Below are 18,137 nucleotides of genomic sequence, written 5' to 3' on the forward strand. Positions count from 1 at the left end.
CCTTGTGGATACAGTTGCAGATTACGAGCGAATTGTGCTGCCATGTGAATGAAGTTGTAGGATCTTGGGGGATGGGTGTCGTAGTCGTAGATTGCCTTTAAATGCACGACCTGTTAGAGTGTTTATTTTTGTGTTGAACGTAAAACATTAGGCCAATGGAGTATTTTCCCCTCCTGATTAATCATTTAACTAGTGTCATTCTTTACTAACAGTTGAGCAATAACAGGAAATGTGTGGTTGATGATTTATGTCAGATCGTTGAACCATCAAATGTCATAAGACTCCAGCTTGTCGTGTGTTATATTAACAGATGCAGGTGATATTGACCAGTGTTACTGGGTTTAATTTAAGAGGCTAATAAAAAGCTGCTGTGTATTAGCATGTGAATATGAAATGACTTTGTGTGCTTGAAGTCTTTTCCACAGGTCTCGAATGGTTATTTTTCTGGATTTGTATAAACGGCTGTAGTTTTGTGTAATTCTGCGATAAAGCACGACTGATTTTTGAGTCTGACATGTAACGTTAGCCGTCAGGCGTTGTTTATTGCCCAACTGTTGCAGTGTTTCTTTCGCTATTTACCTCATGGCTTCTTTGACCTGTTGGTCAACCGCAGTCAGAGCCGAAGACTAAAGTGCAGTGATTTAAAAAGCCTGACTTGTGTGTACAAACATTACTTCAACTATTGTTTTTTTATTAGTGTCAAGAAAGCTTGTAAAAATTGTAGTTTGTAAAAGTAATGTTAGTTCAACTACAGTGAAATAGGTAAATAGTAGTTAGCTACAAGCTAGCTACTAATAAAGTAAAAGGGATAGTTCTCCCAACAATGAAAATTCTGTCATCACTTACTTGCCTTGTAGTTTCAAACCAGTAAGACTCATTCATCTTTGGTTACAAATGAAGATATTTTAATGAAATCTGAGAGATTTATGTCCCTCAATAGACAGCTACGCAACTACCACAGGCCTAGAAAGGTAGTAAAAACCCCATAAAAGTAATCCATGTGACTCTGGTTTAAGCTCGATTTTATGAAGCAACGCAAATACTTTGCGCAAAAAAAATAAATAATAATTCTGAGAATAACAAACAAAGCACTCGCGTCGCTTCATTATAATTGAGGTTAAACCACTTGAGTCACTTGAGATTACTTTAATGTCTTTACTACCTTTCTGGGGCTTAAAAGTGGTAGTTGCCTAGGCTGTCAATGGAGGAACAGAAAGCTCTCAGATTTCAATAAAAAGATCTTAATTTGTGTTCCGAATATGGAACGACACGAGGGTGAGTAATTTATGACATTATTGTTTAATTTTTTGTGTGAACTAACCAGATATTTAGGGTGGGGGAGTATATATAGAACTATACATAAATAGATTCCTTTCGCTATAATGTTTAGAAAAATCGGGCTGGGCGATATGGACCAAAAAATCATATCTCTATTTTTAGGCTGAAAGACCTATATCTCTGCATTTTCTAGGAAGTGAGCTAGGCTAAATGTTTTGTTTTCTTTTAATAAGGCACGCCACGGGTAAATAAAGCTTTTTTTTTTTTTGCTGCAGTTTGTGATGCTGTTGCAAATTATGGAGGATATTTGAAGTGCTTCCACTTTCAGATGTGGCCTGTTTATGGCATAGTATGTTTATTATTTCTTCAATTTATCAAAGAAGTCATAATTAGTTTTATTTTATTTAAAAAAAAGAAAGAAAATACCATCCCAAATACTGGCCTAAGCTATCCTCCAAACAGTGAGCCATTTGAAGGCTATGAATTAAAACACATATAGTGAATGTATTCTATCTAGATTTATGGTATACATTATGTGAAAAAAACAAATATATATAAAAAAAGCACAGATTAAATAGTAATTATATTACATTTATACCCCATTACGCCAAGGCCCTTTACAGACATTGCTCTAATAAAAAAAAAAAAATTTCTTACACCATGTAGATCTTTTAAACCCATTAAGGTCCAATAACAGATATTTTAGAAAAATATATATATTTCAAGCTAAATAGAATAGCTGTAGAATTTTTTGTCAATATGAAACGGAAATTAGCATTGGTCTTTTCATCCCAATTGTGACATAGGCTATCCGAGTGAAATGGCTTCTTAAATGAGGAAACAAATAGGACTGGACTTAATTTCGTCCATTGAGAATTGATTAGATTGTTGTCGTTTGCTAATTGCAGAAATCTCATGTGAGTGACATATTCCTGGAGGGAGAGATTGAATGTGTACCGTAAATCATTTAAATAATAAACAAAAACTGTATTTAAAAAAACAGTAAGAATTTTCAATTTAGTTTTCATTGTGATTTTAAAATATCAATTTGTTCAAACTGATCTGCAACAGCATGGGAAGTTTTAAGAATAACTACTTTTAATAGTTATTCTAGGGCTGGGCGATATAGCCAAACTTTTTTTTTCATATCATACAATATCAATATTTATCTCGATATTCATTTGCCTACCATTAATTGGGAAGGAAATGCTTTCCACATATTTGTTAGACTTTGAGAATGAATATAAACATGTAAACTTGTTTGTTCAAAATTAAACTCCACAGAGTCCTTTTACATTCTGCCTGAAAAGTGTTGTTGGATGACTGCTGGTAGGTTTGACAAAGTTGAATGATAGTTGTGTAATGCTTTGGCATTTGGGAAGGGTAGTGATACTATTAGGAAACCATATACTGATCAGTTTCCCACAGGATTTTGTAAGACTGTGGGGTGAACCTCTGTTCCCTTATGGGGGTCAGATGGCAAGAACATTTTTTACATTTTAACGGTGCAGTAAGCGATTTCTGAGAAACGTTATTGCAAGTGGATCAAACCGAGCAGCAAAACACACTTGTAGCCAATCAGCAGTAGGGGGTGTGTCCACTCATGATGGGAGAGAGGAGAGAGAGTGAGCAAGAGGGAGATTTGAATAAATAAAAAAAAGAGATTCGATAAATATTCTATTCGGTCGAGGAGGACTACGTATGTGTATTAGAATCAGTATTTTGGATGCGTGGATTATGTCTTAAAGTGACAGCTGCCTAATATTCCTGCTGCTGGATGTGTTTTTAATGTTAATCAAAACAACAAATGACAAGGAAATTACTCACTGCTCTTGACTGAATAGCTTTTGTAACTGTAATAATGATTAGCCTAATCTTTATTATACAGTGAATATGAAATGTTGTTTTACATTTGATTACTTTATTCAATTTCTGTATCTGAAAACTACTGCTAAACCTACTAGAAAAACATGAAAAGCACTGTTTATTTAATTTGTATCATTGCTCTATTGTAATTATTTGTGTTGTTGCTTGTAGATAGAATATTTGTTCTTATTTTCTTTATTTTTATTTGACAGTAGCCCTTTTCCCTTTTGAACATAGCACATACCAATACCGTGACACTAAAGCCGTGATAGTAATTCAAACCAAGTAATTTGAACCGTTACACCCCTAATTTACAGTAGTAACACTAACTACATGGTATTGTGGCAGATATGTGGGATATTCATATTGAATGTTATTATATTATTAATGTAGACATGTAGTAATGGAATATAATTAGTATTTTTTTGTGATTAAGCTAAAGCTACATCATGCATTTATGCTACATGTATTTAGGCTACTGTTTTTCATACAAATACCATAGAAACCATATACCGTAGTTACATTTTACCATGACATTGAGGTCCTATATGAATGGGTTTAACTGGTTATCATGTTCTAAACGATCTAGCATCGTGGATGGTGTCGGGATGTTAAGTGAGCTCTTAGATTCAATGAGTTACCCGAGTATTGGATTTTAGCATGGCTTATTTTGCAAACAACATAACTCTTGTTGACCTCCTTAGTGGGTTTTTTTTTTTATAGCGGAAGCCAAAATGAGTCCACGCCTTAGCTCTGTAAACCACTGCGGGAGCTGGTGAACTAGTTTTGCTAATGCTAACGTTAGCGAAACACCCTTGTGCTTCTCCGCGTCACAGTTTACATTCTGAGATTACACTGCCATCTAGTGGACAGGTTTAAACCGAACACAAAGCCACTGACACTAATCTTGGATGTAAACAAATAAATAAATATCAATACAGGGGTTTTGAGAATTGATACAGTATCACCAAACATAATATTGCGATATTCACGTGTATAGGTTTTTTTTTGCCCCCTAATTTTAAGGAATAGCTAAATTTTCCATCCATGTTTTAATTTAAACTGTGAACTTCTGTTGTGCAGCACTTTGTTTGGCACAAAAACTAAAGGAATTGTTCAAATGTAATTTGATTACATTTTAAAAGATTAATTAGATTTGCGCTTAAATGAATTACCATAAAATTATCATAAAACAGAGTCCAGAAACATTTAAATGGACAACTCAGAATTTCTGGAAAAACATAAAACGCATTTCATAGGGCACTATTTTTGTTAAAATTATAATAAATTGTTCAATTTTTATTTGAATTCAACTGATTAGACATCCTTTTTGATTATTAAAATGTAATTGAACCATTGAAGTACTGGAAAGATTGAGATATGCCTAGCTGTTTTGTTTACCCCTGGTCTTGCATATAACAGGTTGCAAGCAGCATGTATCGAGACTATAAATAGAGCCGGCAGGCCTGGTCTGGAGGGTACTGGTACAAACACACGGGGTCTCCAGTTACCCAGCCACTCCGCCCAGCACTGCGCAATGCAGTGGGAAACAACAAACAACTTGCTCAAATCACAACTGGCAGGTTTACAGTTGCTGAGATGCATTAGGGGTAGGATCTTACAAGAGAAATGCATTCCAGGTATTGGGCAACAGCCACCTCGTTCCGCCTAGACACCGATGCCATGCAGGCATGAGCCATTAGTTCATGCCTAGGGAGGTTCGAACCCTTTGAGGTTGTATGTTTAGCAGGCAACAGGCCGTGCGCACACACCTCACCCTATTCGTACCATGGCAACAAGTTTGGAATGTGCCATGTGACCTTACATCGGCCCAAAGGCCAGAGGCCTCCTAACAACACAAACTTTCTCTCGTCTCTTTAGATCATTGCACATGAACAGCACACCAGCCCTAGATTCACAGTGTTTGTTCGAAATATTAGTATTCAACATAGCAAAAATGATCTAGAAGGCTTCAAAATAGGCACACAATGTTTGCGCAGCAAAATTATTATTAATCTATCGACGCCAGTAAACGTAATCCTGCATTGAAATGCGGACTGGATCATAACAAGTGTCCAGTTTCATGCTCGATTTTTCTATCCATAATCTGTGGCACCCTGTTAGACTGTCAGACTGTATGGGATTCTTGACCTTTATGAACAGTACACAAGTATGCAGACACGAATGCTTGTTCAATTTTTCAATATTGTTTTTTTAGTGGTTCAGATTTTCACTGGTCTCTTTTTTTATATTTACCAGAATAAATTATATTATATTCATTTAACAACATTTTTCATACTGTTCATTATAATCTTGGGATGCTTAAACATACTTGTAGAATTCAAAATGATTGATTGTTTTTAGCTATGGTTTAATTTTTGTAATTTATATGATAAAGCATTTCTTTTAGAAAACTTTGTTTTTCAACTGTTAACGTTCACTTGGAACATAAAGGACTGTTAACGAGGATACTTGACTGGCATATAGCTTATACTGCGGTTCAGATCATGATCATCCTTAAAACACTCTTGTGTAGGACTAATTTCTTACGCTTCTAATCCCAAGCCTCCGTTGCTAATTCCAAAACGTCATTTTAGAGCTAGTATAAACGGACGCTTCAGCCACTGATAGCACTAGCAGTCTAATGCAGTTATTAGAGAGAGAGAGAGAGAGAGAGAGAATACTAATAGCAAAACTAAGTTTATCTGCACCTTGCTAGTGAAATGAGTGTGTCCTGACTGTATGTGCGTACGTTTAAGTGGGAGAGAGAGCGCGAGGAAGAGATGTGCTTTTTCATAATAACGAATACAAGCTAAATACATAATAAAACGTAATATTGTGGCAAAGAAATGATCTTATTGTTTACTCTGTTTATTTGCTCGGTCACTGTCTTTGTGGGCTGTAAGGACCTTTGAAATAACTGAAATCATCTGGCGAAGTGATATATAATTCCACACATTCGAACGTTCGTCAACCAATCAGAATCAAGCATTAAACAGCCCCGTAGTATAAAATCAATTCATTAGTTTGTATTAATATTTAACCTTACAGAAAAGTTGAACAGACAAACTTGTTTTTAAACAGCAATGCTTAACTCATTCAAATAATAAGCTTCCATGACTGATATATTATATTTATATATTTGCTTCTAATATTAGCCAGTAATATCAACTAAAAAGGAACACCTTTTTATCTTTTGGCATAATCATAATATGGAGCCATGTAGGAAGGTTAACATGCAACAAACACCACCACTTCCCTGCTATTCTTAGCGATTGTGGTTTCTCAATTTAAAGTCACAAGCCGTAGGTTATGTTTTCACACAAATTTCCTGAGGTGACTTTCATTTGAAATCAGCAGCCACAACTGTAAAAGAAGACATGTATGAGACAAGTGAGGTGTCAGTCGCGACTCGCTGCCTTCTCCTGTCATAATTTCATCAACATTGACAAATATAGATCACGAGAGTTTTAACATGTACTATAAATATATGCAAATTAGTTTTATGTTGCTTGTAATTAGCATAATTTCCTCCTCGGAACAGACTTCAAATATTCAGATCGGACTAGAGATGTTTCCAGTCTTCTGATCATATACAGTGGTCTTTATATTTTTAGTAAACACATTTATTATATCAGAATGATAAAATAGGTCGCAGCTCGACTTCCGTGGTCTCTATTTCGGTCTCTTTCTGAGATTCTCGCAGTGCAGGTGGTGGTTGTCTCCGCCAGAGAACAGAATAAGTCATTTGTTCCTGTTGCCTCTCTTCTGCTTTCCCAGCGCTGCCTCTTCCTCTCACATTGCTCAGCGCTTCTTATTTCTCCTGAAGCTGGCAGACTCCGTTAACAGAAATGCAGATCTTTAACAAATCAGTAGCTCCTCTACAGCCGTTTAATGTTTCTGTCATAGAGATTGTAATGAGATCTCATAATAACTGCTGTAAACTGGAACCTCAACAACCTTAATATTGTTGTTGTGACACTTTTCACCAATAGGGTGAAAAATAGGGTGCAAAAAAAATATATACATTTTGAATCAGTGAAAGGACATAATTAACTTTTAGAAAATGTTAATAGTCAACCTCAGGTGGTCAGATTAAATATTCTACTTTTCCCGCCCTTAATTCAACTGTTTTTTTTTTAATTGTCTTTAGCCCTGTTACTAAAATTTGGGACGTGTTTAATTGCTGTATGAAATCTTGATTGATGATATGAATGATATTTGTAATTTTCAGAGTAAGTATAAAATGAACATCAAAATTTAATTTTAAATACAAATATGTAAAATTTAAAAAATGTAAAGTTCATTATAATACGTGAATTATGGGCTTTTAAAATATCTAGAAATGTGCGGAGATAGTAGCTTATTAGTAACAGCTGAAGATTGCTTTTATTATGCTAGAAAATAGTTTTTTAGTGATTATAAAGGGACTTTTTAGGCGATATATAATCAATATATCATCCAGCAGCCACACACATGCTGCAAAGTTTTGAGTGACATCTGCTAAATTCATGTATTTGAGCGATTATTATTGTCATGTACAGTATGCATGATTTTTTTTTACAAGTTGAAAAAAAATACAAGTTGTCTCTCATTTGATTGGGTGGACCAGCTGAGTGGGCCAGTGCAACCCTGGCCTCGCCACTGCCATAAACATTGACTCACATCCCTCCCAATACAGGATTCATTTTATTTCTGCAGGTCTTAAAAAGCCTTACATTTGATTTTAAAAGCCCCTGCAGATGCCCGGTGAAACCTCTTTCACAGTCGCTGCTCTCAGTTTGAGCTCAGTGTTAAACCTGCTTTATAATGGCTCTTTAATAAGTAAATAGTAACAGCTGAAGTTCAGTCAGGTCAGAAGAAGCTTAATTTAACCCTTGAACTCAGACCCTGCCCACAGGGAGGCATTCACTCCTAATCCCAGGTCTAAATCAGAAAATCAGTGATTTCCGGACCTTGGGAATGCCACAAACATCTGACGTTCCCCTGAGGAACGAAAAGAGAGAAGGTGACTTTCAGTTTCACTATGTATTGCTGCGCTCAGTCTTTCCAGACCTCATTGCGCATTCACTTATTCCACTCACTCAAGGGCAAACATATGTCTTGTATACTAATATTCCCCTGGCAGAAGTGTTTCCTGTTCCAGTCCCAGCTCATAAAGCAGTAATCTACTACAACTAGATTGCTGATGATAATCACCAAACAACCATTGAAATATTTGTCTTTTAAAGTTGTGCAGTGAAAATTGAACAGACATAGCCTCTGAAATCAACCGCCAAGCTTGTCATTTTGCACTTCACACAACGAAAACAAATCTGTGCTGCTAGCCTCTGTGCTAGTTTCTTGGGCAACCGCGTTCCAGATTGCAGCGTTAATTATAAATGTGAAACCGATGACGTAGATAATAAATGAAATGCATTTAAAATGAGAATGTGGAAGTCGCACGGCATTGAAGAACGTCTGTCAGCTTCACACTTTCATCAAATGAATAAATGGCAGATAAAATTAGCCAGGCTAATATGTTTGTTCGCCCTTTTTTAATATTTCTTAAATGATTTTGAATAAGTATTGTCTAAAAATTGCAACAATTTGGGGTATTTCTATTATTTTTGGTGTTGCTGCTGTAATTTACTTGTATTATATAGTCCTGTGGAGTTGGCCAACTTGCTCTTTAGATATCAGTTATTGAAAAGCATGTATTGATTAATGCATAATGTACATCACATTTGAGCATTCTCAAACATTATAATTTCACAATGTGACACTTAAATGTGAATGGACTACAATATTGCAGTTTGGCTGAACATAAATGTCCCTGACCCTATTATGAGTCTGTTGTGTCAGTGGTTTAGTAGGTAATGCACAAACTCATTGGATTGGATTGGATCTCTCCCCAATAGTTTCTGGTTCTCGACGTGTTCTGTAAATAAATGAAATCTAGAATATATGAAAACAAAGTGTTCATATCGAGACGCATCTCTCTCTTTCTCTCTCTTATAGAGGAGTAATGATGAGAACGGGAACTGTTCTGGGAACAGTATGGAGTTCCCCACCACTAATCTGTATGAGCTGGAGAGCAGAGTGTTCACTGATCACTGGTCCATCCCGTACAAGAGAGAGGAATCACTCGGAAAGTGCCTCATCGCCTCCACCTGCCTGGCCAGACTTGGTAAGTTCTTCTGGCTTTTTTATGTAGCCTACATGTCTGGATGTGTGTGTACTCTAGAAAGAAACGACACATCTGAAATCTCGTTTCTTCTCTCTAGGCCTGGCTGATGCAGATGAGAACTGCAAGAGGTTCATTGACCGCTGCATGCCTGAGGCCTTCAAAAAGGTTTGTGTGTGTTTGGATAAGCGAGCATGTGAATGCATAAGCTCTACCAGGTGTTTGTTAGAAATGACGAGATGTGATGAGATGAATAATTCAGATGTTAAATGGTGTTGCAGTTGCTGACGTCCAGTGCAGTGCACAAGTGGGGGACAGAGATTCATGAGGGCATCTATAACATGCTGATGCTGCTGGTGGATCTGGTCGCGGAGAGAGTCAAACAGGACCCCATACCCATCGGCCTCATGGGAGTTCTTACTATGGTACACACACCCTTTTGTTTTTAGCTCGTACTAGGACTATAACTGGGTAAATATGACTAAAATAATAGTATATTTTTGGTGATATTCTATATGTATTTGATCTTCAATATTAACATTTTTACCAAACAGTCATTGTTGGCATATAGACTCAATAAAATATAGCAAGTGTAGACAAAGTTTAAATTATATATATGAATATATATTTTAATATATATTTTACATACACATAATACATTACATACATAAATATATGTTGTATATATATGTGTGTGTGTGTGTGTATATACGTATATAATATGTAAGATTTACCAACATATATCTTTTTCTAATTAATTGTGTTATTCACATATTTTAATGATTAAAACAAAATGTCTTGTTAAAACATCCAATTTCATGTTGAGAATTAGTGGTGGGCGGTATACCGGTTCATACCGAAAACCGGTGTATATTTTCGTTACGATATACATTTTTAATATACCGCCATACCGATGTATTTAATTACACGTCTTCGGAGCGAACGTTACGCTGCGCGACACTGTTTCAGACTGACCCTTTACAATGTTGCGAGGCGTGGTGAGGGTAAACACAGCAGTGCTCTGGTGTTACGTTACAGGGAAGATGGATGCTGCAGAACTAGAACATGACACAGAAGAACTTGCGCCAAAAAGAGGAGCCGGGGCTGTTGTTTGGAGGTTTTTTGGTTTCCAAAAAGAAAAAAAAGGTTTCGAGAACCGTTCATCCAATCGACTTCACAAGGGAGTGCAGTGTCGCATTTGGTGCAATATAGATGGACACGCGAGACGCAACATTCAGAATTATTTCAGAATTCAGACACATTCAGAATTAATAAACTTTAGTAAACTACAGAACAGCGCGAGCGGGAAGCGGCGCACCTCAAGCGGGAAGCGGCGCACCTCAAGCGGGCAGGGCTTATATGCTCCGAGAACGGACACTGGCTATAGTAATATAAAACGTAATCTAATATTTTTTTGACTAACAAATTACTGACACAGTAAAGGGTAGATTTAAATAAAGAAAAACGAATTTTAAATAAATAAAAACGAAATTTAAATAAAGAAAAAAAGAATTTAAAATTAAGAAAAACGAAATTTAGATGAAGAAAAACGAAATTTAAATAAAGAAAACGAAATTTAAATAAAGGAAAAACGAAATTTAAATAAAGAAAAACGAAATTTAAATAAAGGAAAAACGAAATTTAAATAAAGAAAAAACGAAATTTAAATAAAGAAAAACGAAATTTTAATAAAGAAAAACGAAATTTAAATAAAGAAAAAACGAAATTTAAATAAAGAAAAACGAAATTTTAATAAAGAAAAACGAAATTTAAATAAAGAAAAAACGAAATTTAAATAAAGATTATTTATACAAATATTTTTAATTTTTTTGTGTAGGCCTATATACAATTTTCATAAAAAATATTTTTGTGAAATTTGCACAGTAAAAGTTCTGTATTTTGACTGCAATTGTCTTTGCATTCTGATTCCTCACTTCATTAGAATCATGACTGGCTCTTATTTGTAAACAACAGCATAATTTTCTGGGGCCATGCAAACCTGTATTACTAGTGTGGAATTATTCTACAACATTCACTAATGACAGTAAAATAGACCATCCTAAGTCGATTTACTGCAGTAATTCCTCTCTCAACCAGTAGAAAATGCATTGAACACCTTATGCATGAAAAAAAAAAAAAAACGTCATAAACCGGAAAACCGGCATAATTTTGAAAAAAAACGTGATATACATTTTTGGTCAAACCGCCCAGCACTATTGAGAATTATATGAACATTGATGGCACAAACAAATCATTGAATCAGAGTTTTGAATTTGATTCCATCAGTTTAAGTCAATTCAAATAATTTAATGGAACTTACCGAGTCTGAACGTCAGAGGCATAAGGCACACAAAATGGGAAACACTGGGATTTTCAAAGTCATTATTTGAATTCTCCAGTCAGACGTCCTCTTGTGTGGTCCTTGGCCAGATCCTGAAGGTTTGGCTACATGAGACTATCGACTCAAGACACAAATGTGTGACATTGAACACATCTCTGTCTGCACCATGACTAGATATGGAACTCGAGGATTTCTCTGTTTGTAAGATAATAAAACTAGTTTAATGACATAGTCTTAAGAAAAATGGTCAGTGTTTCGTAAATTCACAGCAAATATATTGTGAATATTGCCCTGCACCAGACTATCTTTTGGTGAACATGTTTTCCCTGTGTTGTTTTATTGACAGGCTTTTAACCCTGATAACGAGTATCACTTTAAGAATCGGATGAAGGCCTGTCAGAGGAACTGGGCGGAAGTGTTTGGAGAGGACAGCATGTTTGCTGTTTCTCCCAGCTCCAGCTACCAGAAGGTACTGTACATGTTCATGTGTGGTTGTGTACATGTGCATTTGGCTTGACGGTTGACTTGACCGTCCTAGTTAATGGACAGAAAAACTGGTTTTGTAGTTTCCAACATGTGTGTTGTCAGGAAAATAGTGGCACAGTGTGTTTCTTTCCCCCAGAAGTGTGTGTGTGTGTGTTTGCGTGTGTGTGATGAGAGGATAATGAATGAAAAATCAGCAAGTTTATGATTTAGAAATTGTACTTTTTTGATGTCAATGACTGTTGTTGTATTTCTGCAAGTAATGAGCCTGTTAACTGCAAAGAAATGAGAGTAATTTAGATCATGAAACATGCTATTCTAAATTTATTCTCTATGATAAATTGATATAGTTTGCAAAGAAACAACTTGCATATGAGAAGAAAATAAAACATTTTTTGCATGAAATTGAACACCTATTCTGTGTTCTGATTGGATCAGGAGCCTCACGGCTGGCTGGTGGACTTAGTGAATCGGGTAAGATCTTCAGTGATGGAAGAAATCATATTACTTCACATTAGACATCAGGCAAATCTATTTGGTATTCGATATCTCTGAGCATCTCGTTCTTATGTCTGCAGTTTGGAGAGATGGGAGGCTTCACAGCAATTCAGTGCAAGCTCAACCAGGAAGAATTAGAGATTGGGGTAAGACAGTGCACTCTAGACATTTCTAAATGTTCCTGATATAGAATAGTCTTTATATTTATTTACCGCAAATGCCCAATGCCAATATTAATGGGACAATTGTTATTCTTGTTATAGTAATTATCCCTGGTGAACTCTTTCTCAATTGCACATTGGTGGTGGCTTATGGGTTGCTTGACACAAATGAAATTGCATTGACTGTCAGAGCGCGGATGAAATTTCACGGGTTTCTAGACTTACATTGACGAGAATCAAGCAATATAATTTATTTAGCTGAAATGTTGTTTCCCGTCATTGTGATTTCTTTGCAAACACAGATGCAGCTTCTTTCCTCAAATGTAAATCGAATCTTTGCCGAAGTTCTGTCATTTTCTCAACTACAAATACAAAAAACTCAATACGTATGTAAATGTGTAAAACACAAAATGGAAATAAACTGCAACTATGAAAACCATTAACATAACGGACTAAAACTAAACGTGATTGTAAGGAAACTTTGAAACCATTGCCGTATCTGAATTTCATCTCCGGATTAAGCTTCCTCAACGCTTGATACACAGTAATACGAACAATAACGATGGCGTCAGTTTTACCATATCAAATCGAGCCCCGAATTCTCATCCTTTGGAAGTGCATGCAAAGTGAAAATGGTCTCTTCTTAACTTGTCGACAACACAAACTAAACTCTTCCAGGCCTCAGTTACAAATACAGTGTTTAAGGGTCAAAGTAGACTTTGTTAGCAGGCTGTCAATCAAGACCATAGACAGGCGTTATGTAAATTTGTTACAAGCCTATGTAGGTTCGTGCAGGAAGTAAGACTGGAATTACTGGCGACTTGTTTCAGGCAATTCAGAATCAGTTCTTTCTTTCTTATGGCAAATGTATCACCTTTTACATTGACAAAACAGCTATATTACACACTACATGAAAGGTAATATCCAAAAAAAGCATAATAGGGGCACTTTAAATTAAAACAAACTTGAAAATGCAAAATAATAACCTTGTACCACACCTTAAATGTAAAGACAGGATGCGAGGTTAGATATCCCAGATATGTGCAGGACTGGTCATCTTCGGGTTGAAAACTCTGTTAGTATAATAATAGAATGGCAAAGGAATGAATGGCTAATTCATGTGTCATCAGATCAATAGAGTGAAGAAGTGTCTGAATGAAGAGAGGCAGTATGAGTAAGATGCAGAGAGAGTTGAACGAGGGCATATTCTATTATAGTGTGTGTGCTAAAGAGCTCAGGATGTTTCTCACCATCACGGAGAGCATCCTACACACTGCAGACAGCGAGAAAGAGACGAGAGCAAGGGGATGAGAGGACAAAATGTGATGCCACATTCCTATGGGCAGAAAAAAGAGCTTTCAGGCCAATTGTTAAGATGCGCACTAACAGAATTGCTCATCAAGCCCTCTGAGGTAATCTGAAAAAAACAAACGTGAGGTAGTGGCGTAATGTCAAATAATTCTACCGCGCAGCCCTCAAACACAAGACAATAATGTTTCAAAAGTCAGACGGGCGAATAGATAAAACTGATAGATGGTTGTGATAGACAGGATGGTCAACTAGCTGTGATTTGGGTTTGGTTTGGTTTATTCTGTTTTGTTTAAAAGTTTCCTTCCGTGTGTGTTTTTTATTTTTATTTTTTTATTTTATAACCCTTCAGAAAATTATCTTATCTGGTCTGAGACAGACAGATAGATGCTCATAATGTTTGACAGCTCCCTTATTTTTAGCAGAAGAGGTGTCCGCTCCCCCCTTTAGTGCAAGCGTGTAAATGCTCCCCCTTGTCTTGGAGCTGTGAAGCCGCCTTGTTTTTGGTTCCGCCCGCCTGTCTTTTGAAGGTGGGCATTAGCATGATCTGGGTGCCAGGGCTGAGAGATAGAGCTGGCGACAGGGAAAAGATGCTTTGATTTAGGATTTGCATATTAATGGCCTTAACACAGGAACAGGAAGTTTGAGGCAATTCTTTTCAGGGGCACATACGACCTGCTGCGGCACGTAATGGAAACTCCGCTGGTTCGTCGCCAGCAATGTTTTAATCTCAGACATAAAGGGATGCCCTGCTACAGTAACCGTTTAATTCGTAGTGAGGGTAAGAGTCAATTAAAGCAAGAAAACAAGAGAAGGATGCTGTCTTCTCTCCTCCTCTGACTGGACTGATTCATTCACTCTCTCCAATGGATGAGAAGTCATTAGATGCTGAACAGAGGAGTGATTCATCTGTGCTGACTCTCTGTTGGCAAATAAGCTCTAAAGACATGTAGGCCAGCAGAGAAATGTTGTATAAAAATCCCTGATTTTGTAATTATGGCTCAGGATTTAATCGGGTACCTCTGAGTGTCCATTAAAGGGATAGTTGACCCAAAAATTAAAATTCTGTCTTAATTACTCCCCCTCATGTCGTTCCAAACCCGTAAGACCTTCGTTTATCTTCGGAACACAAATATAAATATTTTTTATGAAATCCGAGAGGATTCTGAACCAGCCATAGGCAGCAAAGTCATTGCAACTTTCAAGGCCCAGAAAGGTAGTAAAGACATATGACGTGTGTGTTTCCTCAGTGTGTATCAGCCCTGGTTCAGCCGCTCGGTGTGTGTGCAGAATACCTCAACTCCAGCTTGGTGCAGGTGAGTGTTTCCACACCTGATCTGTTCTCACTTTGTTACACTGATCCCTGGAATACTTGATTCTGATTGGTCAGAAGTTCCGTGGTCAAGTCAGTTAACGGTTTATCTACCGGTAGGTATTTTTTATCTAGTTAGACTAGTTTAAGTTTTTTCATTTAGATGAGTTAGTTTTGCCAATTAAATCATCTTTGTAGTTTAAATAGTTACTTAAAACATCTTTTGCTGTTTTTTAAGACACCAATAAAAAAAAAAAGGTCCTGTCAGAAATGCATCTAATCTGCTAGATAGACAGACAGACGGCTGACTGTACATTATTCCATACTTTCATATCAAGTATAGCTTAACCTTAGCGTTAATAATGTAGTTTTGATAGTGATATGGAATCAGATTATAAATTTGAATCAACATGTTTTAGAGCAATGGAAAATTATCAGAGAAATATCAAGGACACTGTCATGTGACCTTTACCTTAAAGTGTTTTTTTGTTGTTGCATTTTGTAGCCCATGCTGGACCCAGTCATCCATAAGATGATAACATACGTGCAGAACCTAGAGGAGAAAGACCTGAAAGACAAGGTGAGGAACCTGCATGCTTTGTTCACTTTTTCACTGCTTTAAAGGGGTCATCGGGTGCAAAATGTACTTTTTGCATATAAATGTATCTTTGCAGTGTGTGGACACAACCATCATACAATGCAAAAAATACATTCACTCCTTTTTTTTATCCTCAAAAAGTCTAAAACCTCTCAATAAGCAAGCCGTTTGGATTTTCTGAGTTGTATGATGTCATATTGCTCATGCTCTGCCTACGACCGCTGACGGACTGTCCCGTATTAGCATATTTCCGCCCTCAGCCATTTGTATACTGTCGGCCAGAGCAGCACTTTACGTGTCTTGTGTCGACACGCCCCATGGAAGAGAGGGGTGGGGTCAGCAGTTGCTCATTATCATTTAAAGAGACATGCACCGAAAAGGGTCGCTGTGAACAGAGCTGTTTTTGACGAGGTAAAAAGCGTGTTGTTTTACACAACCATTGAAGAATTTTAACCCAAGTATGTTACAAACTTTTACATGAAGACCATAAAGAATCATACCAACTTGTGGAAAATGGGCATCCGGTGACCCCTTTAAAGCTGACATTTTTGGATTTTTTGTTTAGTTTAAATATATTTTATGGGTTTACCCCCCACTTAAATATAGCTCTTGTGGCTCATTTGCTCTATCAAAATAGCTACGGTGTAATACGGTGTAACATTGACCTGACCAATGGCGTGAGTTTGGGGCGGGACTTTCTGCTTGACTGACCAATGACAGATGGCCAACAAAAGTTGAAAGCAGTGTTGTGAATAATTATTTGAAAAATGTTATGTTTCCTATTCGCACTGGTTTTGCTGTATTCTTCAGGTTGTTTTAAATCTATTCAATATTTTTAAACTTTGACTCCCTCTTGTTGTTTCTCTCTTTTTATGTACGTCTATTTCTCTCTAAAGCGTTTGGTGAGTATTCCAGAGCTCTTGTCAGCTATTAAGCTCCTCTGCATGCGTTTCCAGCGGGAGCTGGTAAACGTCGTGGATGACCTTCGGTTGGACATCCTACTCCGAATGCTCAAGACGCCCCACTTCAGTGCCAAAATGAACTCCCTCAAAGAGGTTCAAATTCCTTTCTACATATTAGTGCTTAAAGGTTCACGCCGAAGTTCTTCCCTCATGTTGACGGCTCTGTGCTCTGATAGGTCACCAAACTCATTGAGGAAAGCACAGTATCCAAGACTGTGAAGAACGCCATTGACACAGACCGACTCCTGGATTGGCTTGTAGAAAACTCTGTCCTCTCAATAGCTTTGGAAGGTAAGAAGTTCCTTAATCCAGTTGAACATATTAACAGTTAAAGGAACACGCCACTGTTTTTTTAAAATGGGGGTTATTCACCATCTCCCTACATTTAGATAGGTGGGCAAACGCATTTTTGTCTTAGTGCATGCATTGTTTTAGTCTGGCAGCGCCGCTGCTAGCTTAGCTTAGCATAATGAGTGGAATCCTTTGTTGCCGGATAGCATGTCGTGAGTAAAAGTGATCAAAAAAACAAACCTAAATACTTATTGTGGCCTGTGTATTCACAAGTACAAATAGCAATGCAGATTAAGACTAGGCGATTTCCTAGGCAGATATTGACTTGGAACTATATTGGGGTGAAGCTCAGGCGAAGCACTGCTACTTGGGCGCAGAGATATCACGTGTGGTAATTTGGTTCAGGTGTTGCGTGAAATCTCTGCGCCCAAGTAGCAGTGCTTCGTGAATAACCCCTATTTCAAAAAACGGTGGTGTGTTTCTTTAGGCTCATATCAAACCCATATTTGGCCTGTTAATCTTTGGTTTCATGATGTTTTACCACACACGGGAAATAATAAAGAAAACGGTCAGTCAGGGTTATTATCATTTATCTAAAACTAAACCCATACAAAAATTGTTACTTGAAATAAAATAAATGTTCTCAATGTTGTCATTTTCTCTTTGAAGTACTAGAATAACTAAAACTAATACATAACAATTAAAAGGGTCATGACATGGGTTTTTTTATTTTATTATTATGTTCCCTTAGGTGCAATTATAGTATTACTATAGTTTTTTTTACAAAAAACTTTAAAAATGTAGTGATTTATGACCTTTTCCCACCCTGTTTCTCATCCTCTGATTCAAACAGTCTGTTTTGGGGGTGTTTCC

At 36.8% G+C, this 18,137-nt stretch overlaps 1 protein-coding gene across 4 annotated transcripts in view; it reads left to right on the forward strand.

The window, feature by feature from the left end:
* The window catches only part of usp24 (ubiquitin specific peptidase 24), a gene marked incomplete at its 5' end in the record, with an annotated part of 64,553 nt that overhangs the window by 619 nt on the left and 45,797 nt on the right, over nt 1–18,137 (forward strand). For all 4 annotated transcript variants that reach the window (XM_079639833.1, XM_079639831.1, XM_079639832.1 and 1 more), the window contains 10 exons: nt 9,145–9,313; nt 9,411–9,478; nt 9,592–9,735; nt 11,998–12,120; nt 12,573–12,608; nt 12,713–12,778; nt 15,352–15,417; nt 15,919–15,993; nt 16,908–17,066; nt 17,150–17,264. In XM_079639833.1, coding sequence (XP_079495959.1) covers nt 9,145–9,313; nt 9,411–9,478; nt 9,592–9,735; nt 11,998–12,120; nt 12,573–12,608; nt 12,713–12,778; nt 15,352–15,417; nt 15,919–15,993; nt 16,908–17,066; nt 17,150–17,264 — 1,021 coding nt within the window. The remainder of the gene's footprint in view (nt 1–9,144; nt 9,314–9,410; nt 9,479–9,591; nt 9,736–11,997; nt 12,121–12,572; nt 12,609–12,712; nt 12,779–15,351; nt 15,418–15,918; nt 15,994–16,907; nt 17,067–17,149; nt 17,265–18,137) is intronic.

This window comes from Phoxinus phoxinus, assembly GCF_949152265.1.
Source record: "Phoxinus phoxinus genome assembly, chromosome: 16".
Taxonomy (NCBI): domain Eukaryota; kingdom Metazoa; phylum Chordata; class Actinopteri; order Cypriniformes; family Leuciscidae; genus Phoxinus; species Phoxinus phoxinus.